This window comes from Octodon degus, unplaced genomic scaffold, assembly GCF_000260255.1.
Source record: "Octodon degus isolate 3935 unplaced genomic scaffold, OctDeg1.0 scaffold00008, whole genome shotgun sequence".
NCBI lineage: Eukaryota > Metazoa > Chordata > Mammalia > Rodentia > Octodontidae > Octodon > Octodon degus.
In genome coordinates this window covers 14,659,060-14,665,447 of record NW_004524584.1, presented here as the reverse complement: position 1 = coordinate 14,665,447, position 6,388 = coordinate 14,659,060, and the positions used below count along the sequence as shown (strand labels likewise).

At 48.7% G+C, this 6,388-nt stretch overlaps 2 protein-coding genes across 3 annotated transcripts in view; both read left to right on the top strand.

Moving 5' to 3' along the window:
• LOC111813541 (ras-like GTP-binding protein O-RHO) overlaps positions 1-6,388 on the top strand; it is a 58,107-nt gene that overhangs the window by 30,679 nt on the left and 21,040 nt on the right. The window lies entirely within an intron of this gene.
• On the top strand, positions 1,933-3,008 carry Gpx1 (glutathione peroxidase 1). 2 transcript variants are annotated; one of them, XM_023705966.1, is made up of 2 exons: positions 1,933-2,244; positions 2,448-2,787. In XM_023705966.1, exons 1-2 carry the CDS (start codon positions 1,983-1,985, stop codon positions 2,684-2,686), a joined length of 501 nt encoding a protein of 166 aa, XP_023561734.1. In that variant the 5' UTR covers positions 1,933-1,982; the 3' UTR covers positions 2,687-2,787. The 2 variants fall into 2 exon arrangements, with proteins under 2 accessions (XP_023561734.1, XP_004649010.2); XM_004648953.2 differs by having other exon boundaries at positions 1,936-2,228; positions 2,445-3,008.

The window sequence follows — 6,388 nt, the reverse complement described above, 5'->3', positions numbered from 1 at the left end:
CTGCCTCTAATCTGTCAGTTGCAGGGAATTCTGATGAGTCCCCACTTCAGAGACTTACTCCTCATGGAGTTATTGGCATAGCTCTGGGGTGGGCAGACAGTTTTTTTGAAAACATGCTCAGCCAGAAGCCCCAAGTCCATGCAGCTGTGGCAGAGTTACAATTCTGTGGTTTCATGTTAGTTACCTTATAGTTAACCATGTAATTAGTGCCACTTAATGTATGTTACCAAAAATAAATATATCTACCCAGACTAGATATAGTATTTTTTGTATAATTGGATTTCCTAGGACTGATACTTGTCATTACCACAAAGAATGTATTGGTGGTTTGTTTTGTTTTGTTTTGTTTTTTAACAAAGTATTTGGAAATAAAGTCAGATGGAAAATTCATTTTTTAAAATCCCCATTTTTTCACTTTGTCTGATACAAGAAGGCTATTGCCCCTTTTTGGCCCCACATATCCTAGTTCCCCTCTCCAGAACTGGGTTAGTAACTAGGAATTTTGTTTGAAGATGGCATAGCCTTTGTCACCTGGGCTGCAGGGCCTGGCTCTAATTCACAGCGCTCTTTTCTCCTCCCCTACTGAGGTGCCCTCCCCGAGAAGCCATCAGTTCTCAGGGATGGTACTCAGTTTTTCTCTTCTCTCCAGCTGACTAAACTTTTTTTCTGTACCAGTTAATTTTTCCAACTAATAGAATAAAGGCAGTTTTCTAAACTTCTGTATCCTGTGTTTGATTTTTTTCCAGGGCAGAGGGCAGGAGGGTAGAAGGACTTGGCCCTCCTGGCAGTACTCACTAGGTGCAAAGTACCACTTGTGCCACACATCACCCATCATTAGCTTGGCTCCTCCCCAGGAGGTGACCGTTCTGTGCCACAGTCAAGTTAGGGGATTGAGTGGAAAGCCCCCAGGGAAGAGACCGTGAGAGAGCAGACTAGGCTCAGTTTCCTTGGCCCTGTTAAGCTCTTCAGTCCATTTAAGGAGGCCAGAATACCTGTATAAGGACATTGTGGCACTAGGGACAGAAAGGAGGAAAACCAGAAGCCTGGATGTGAGGCTTGAAAAATACTTGTTTTGGAGCCCTGTGTGCCTCTAATATTTCCTGCCTTCCTCCCAAGTTGCCTTTTCTGTTGTCTTTTGATACAAGGTCTCACTATGTAGTTGGGGCATACTTGAATTGGCAGTGATCCTTTTGCCACAGCCTCCACAGGCATGTGCCAGTGCCCAGCAATCTGCCCTCAGAACCACGGGAGGACTGGTGTGTTGGGGCACACTTCTGATGCCAACACAGGTTCGGCTCAGGAAGACCATTGCGAATTCCAAGTAAGCCTGGACTATATAGTGAGACCATGACTCAAAACAACATCCTTGTAGCAGGGCCTGGTGGCACATTCCTGTAATGCCAGCACTAGTGTGGCTGAGATAGGATTACCTCAAACAAGGCCAGTCTTGAGTTTGAGCCCAGGCTGAAATAAAAAAAAAAAAAGTCAAAAAATTGCCAGGTGTGGCTTTTCTTCACCAGATGAACACCATTGTCACAAGTTGAAGCCCCATGTACTTGGCAACAGTGGGTTAGGGGTACATGTTGGGAGGGTGACATGGCACAGGATAAGGGCTGTTGTAGAAACTGCATCTTCTTGCTCAGCAGCCGCTCTCCAAGACTCTATTCCACACCCTAGTTAAGGAACCTTGGAGAACAATAGTAAGCCGCACAGCCTTTAGGCCAGACCAGACATGCTCAAGCTGTGGGCTGGCCGCTGGGGTGGAGCTGCCTTAAGCCAAGCCGCACCCTCCCGCCTGACCCTGCTGTGGGGAGGGTGAGTACTCCCACCCACCCGGGCTGTGGCCGGATGAGGCGTGACCGTCAGTAGGGAGGAGCTGAGCGCCCGGAAAAGTGTAGACGCCACGTGACCTTCCAGTTAAAAGGCAACTGCCTATTCCCCTCTAGTCTAGTTTGGAGCGCTAGGTGTTCTTTGTTTGCACCATGTGTGCTGCTCGGTTGGTGGCGGCCGCTCAGGCCACGGTGTACTCTTTCTCCGCGCGCCCGCTAGCGGGTGGGGAGCCACTGAGTCTTGGCTCCCTGCGGGGCAAGGTGCTGCTCATTGAAAATGTGGCGTCTCTCTGAGGCACCACGGTCCGGGACTTCACCCAGATGAACGATCTGCAGGCGCGCCTTGGACCTAGGGGCCTGGTGGTTCTCGGCTTCCCGTGCAACCAGTTCGGACACCAGGTGCGGCGGGTGGGAAGTTTGGGAGGAGTGGGGTGGCGGCCGGGGCACCGAAAAGCAGGCCACTGGCATAGGCCACTGGCACGTAGCACCTTCACCCCTGGCCCGCCCCGGGTGGTGCAAGGAGGGCGCCATTCTGGTGACTCATGGGAAAATTCCATTTTGTGATTAGAAGCAACCTTTCCATGCTGCCCCTGATCCCAACTAACCTCCTCTCAGGAGAACGCCAAGAACGAAGAGATTCTGCATTTGCTCAAATACGTCCGGCCCGGTGGTGGGTTCGAGCCCAACTTCACACTGTTCGAGAAGTGCGAGGTGAACGGTGCGAAGGCACATCCACTCTTCACCTTCCTTCGAGAGGCCCTTCCGGCTCCCAGCGACGACCCCACTGCGCTCATGACCGACCCCAAGTTTATCATCTGGTCCCCGGTGTGCCGCAACGACGTGGCCTGGAACTTTGAGAAGTTCCTGGTGGGCCCTGATGGTGTGCCGGTTCGCAGATACAGCCGCCGCTTTCCCACCATCGACATTGAGCCTGACATCGAAGCCCTGCTGTCCCAGGGGCCCGGCCCGGCATAGGGCTCCCCTCCCATCCTGTCCTCGCAGTTGGCAGTTGCTCTTCTGGGGGTTCATCCATGAAGATGTTTCCTCTCAACCTGCATAGAGGAACATCTGATTCCCAGGAAATTCCCTGAGATGAGCACTGGCCCTGTCCACCCTGCCTCTCTCTACTCTGCCCAGACCAAAATAATTTCCCTCTAATAAAGTGCTGTGTATCACACAGCTGTGTGTGTGTGTTCTGTGGCAGTGGCTATCTGGGACTCCTTTCCTACAACCTCCTTGCCCTACAGGTGGGAGCCTCTATAGAAATACAGATTTTAGACAAAAGTCTAATGTCCCAAGAGAGCAGGGAACAATAGACAGCCCAGGGAGAGCTGCTGTCTGTCACTTGTAAACGCCGGCAAGCTGGGACACAAGCCTGCAGATAGCAGTCTCTCCTGCTGGCATCCTGTTCTTTGATCCCTTGCTTGGGATGTCATCTGGGCTAGCATTTGTGTGAACCTAGTGTTAGGCAAATGGTGGAAGTTAATAGAGATAGTAGTTTGCATTCACTTAAGTAATTTTGCATGTTCCTTAGCCTGCCTTTACCCCCTAATAAATGTGAGATGCTTCTGAGGCTCTGGGCTCACTTGGAGAGAGACTAATCTCAGTGAGACCTCTGAAGCTACATTCATCAGGTCTTTCTTTGGGCACCAACCTGTAACGTACAAGCCTCTTCCCCAATATGGGCTTTCCTGTCTTATTCTGTGGCCACCAAATTGGAATAGTAACCCTCTCCTTTATCAGGAGTTGGACACTGAAAGACCTTCACAAAATATTCACAAACTAGATTTCCTCCAGATGTTAGGCACACATAAGCCTATTTTACACAATTGGAAACTCATCCAGTATTGTAAGTTTGCAATCCATTACTCTCCATATTGCTACCCAGTGTTTTTTATTTTTATTTATTTTTTAATTAATTTTATTGCAAAATAGCAATGAGACAGTTTCAGAACAGGTTAGTAGGACAGTACAATAATTAATATACCTAGTTTTTTACCTGCTCTGAAAAAGTTCTTGCCAGTTACTGCCAGTCCTATTTTGGTTTTGTTTGTTTTGGGGTGGTTTTTTTTGGCAGAACCAGGGTTTAAACTCAGGCCCTTGTGCTTGCCAGGGAAGCGCTTATTCCCCTGAGCCATCTCTCCAGCCCCTTGTTTCTGTTTTTAGTACAGGGTCTCACTACATAGATGGGACTTGGACTTGTAGTGATCCGCCTGTGTTTAACCTCTGAAGAGCTGGGATTATAGGTATGTGCCAGCTCGCTGGCTCAGTGCACCCTAGGGGCAGTGCAGGCATGTCCCACCGGGGAATCAAACCCTGGCTGTTGGGGCCGGGGAGATGGCTCAGTAGAATAAGCCCTTCCCTGGCAAGCGCAAGGACCTGAGTTCAATCCCCGGTTCCGCAAAAAAAGAAAAAAAAAAAAAAACCCTGGCCTAAGCAAGTGCTTTAATCCGCTGAGCTATTTGGCTGACCTTGTCACGCATGTTCAGAGTATAATCAATGTACATTTTAACTGACCTTTCTGACTATCTGGTACCCAGCACTCCTCTAAAATAAAGGCATATTGGCTAGGGAGATAGCTCAGTGGAATAAGTGCTTACCTGGCAAGTGCAAGGTTCTGAGTTCCATCTCTGGTACCACCAAAAAAAAAAGATAAAGGCATATCTTAGTAACCAGCTGCTACCACTCAGGTTCATCCCTCTATCTGTTGGATCCTTCCACCAGTAATCTCAAGACACACCTAAAGCCAGTCGCTGTCACAGACAGAACACCTCCCTCCTTAGCACCAGGAGGATAGTTTATACTTGGACAAGCAAGATCCAGAGATAGCTGAATGATACCAGTATGGGGCAGAAATTCTGGGTCCCAGCAATTCTGCCCAAAATTGGTGGCTCAAGACCCTATGTCTGAATCAACTCGTCAAGAACTTTGTCTCTGGCCCTAAGCAAAGGACTTTTGCTGTGACCTCCCCCCACACACACACACTGTGTCCTTAGGTCTCCAAGGATCCTTAGCAGCTGCTTGCACTCCTCCTAGCAAATGCTGGGATTATAGTTGTGCACCATCACATCCAGCCTCCTTTTGTGTTTAATTTTTTGAGACAAAATCTTGCTAAAACACTAAATTTCTGCCTGTAATCCCAGCTCTTGGGAGGCTGTAAACAAGCAGATCACTACAAGTCCGGTCTAGGGAAACCCTGAACACCCTGTAGACCCTTCCCTAAAATACAAAACAAAAGAACACTAAATTGCTTAGGCTTGGCTTGAACTTGCACCTTCCTACCTCAGCCCCTCACAGTACTTAGATTACAGGCAGGTGCCATTATGCCTAGTATCCCCTCAGCTTTCAAGCACCCTTTGAGATGACCAAAGCAAAACTGCTCCCTGTTAGGTCCCAGCATATCTGTTCTGTCAGAATGCCCTGGAGTCTTGATTACGTCTATGAATGAGTATCCTGCTTTCCGGAAGGTTAAGAGTCTAGGTGGTAGGGTGGCTGTGGTGGAGCTGAGTACACTAGGTCACCTGTGACTCATGTCTTGTGCCTGTTCTCCCCAAGAGCATTATGCTCATCACTGACTTGCCACAATAGTCCTGTGACATGTGCTACACTGTGTGCCTCAGGAAGGCAGAAGAACAAAATGTAATTAGTGAAAAACCATGTTATGTAAGATAGTGCAAGGCTCTTGGACAGTAAATAGAAGGGACAAGATGGGGAGATGGCTTGGAGATCTAAGCGTCTGCCTAAGTGCAAGGATCTGAGTTGATCCCCGGTACCGCATGCCATGCCAGCCCTGAAACCTGGTGTGGTGGCTCACGCCTGTAATCCCAGTGCTGCGTAGGCTGAACAAGAGGATCACTAGAACTGTGTAGCGAAACCCTATATCAAATAAAATTTAAAAGGAAGGGTCATAGGGCTGGCCAGATATCAGCAGAATAAAGTGCCTGCTTAGGCAGGAGCAGGAACTGGGTTAGATCCCTGGTGCATTGTGCTGGCCCCACCCCCGAGGTACGCTGAGACATTGTTTTTTTGTTTGTTTGTTTGTTTGTTTGTGTTTTTTTGCTTTGTTTTCTGGAACTGGGGATTGAACTCAGGGCCTAGAGCTTGCCAGGCAAGAGCTTATTCTACTGAGCCATCTTCCCAGCCCCTCACTGAGACATGGACTGAGACTAGGTGTGGTGGCATGCACCTGTAATTCCAGCGCTTGGGAGGCTGAAAACAGGAGGATTACTACGAATCCAATCTGTGTAGTGAGACCCTGTACACACTGTACTAAATACATAAATTTTTTAAAAAAGGTCATGATTATGTCCTGGAGAAAGTGACAGTAAACTAAAAAGGGGAACTAAAGGAAGTAGTTGATGCTGGGTGAAAAGGCAAGAAGTATGGTATAAAAGGGACTGAGAGGGGCTGGAGAGATGGCTCAGTGGTCTAAAGCACCTACCTGAATCAAGCTTGGCGAAGCACAGGGACCACGGTTCGATCCCCAGCACCACATGCCAGCCAGCCCCGCCCCCTGGTGGGCTGAGCTGGCCACACACACACACACAATAAATAAATGT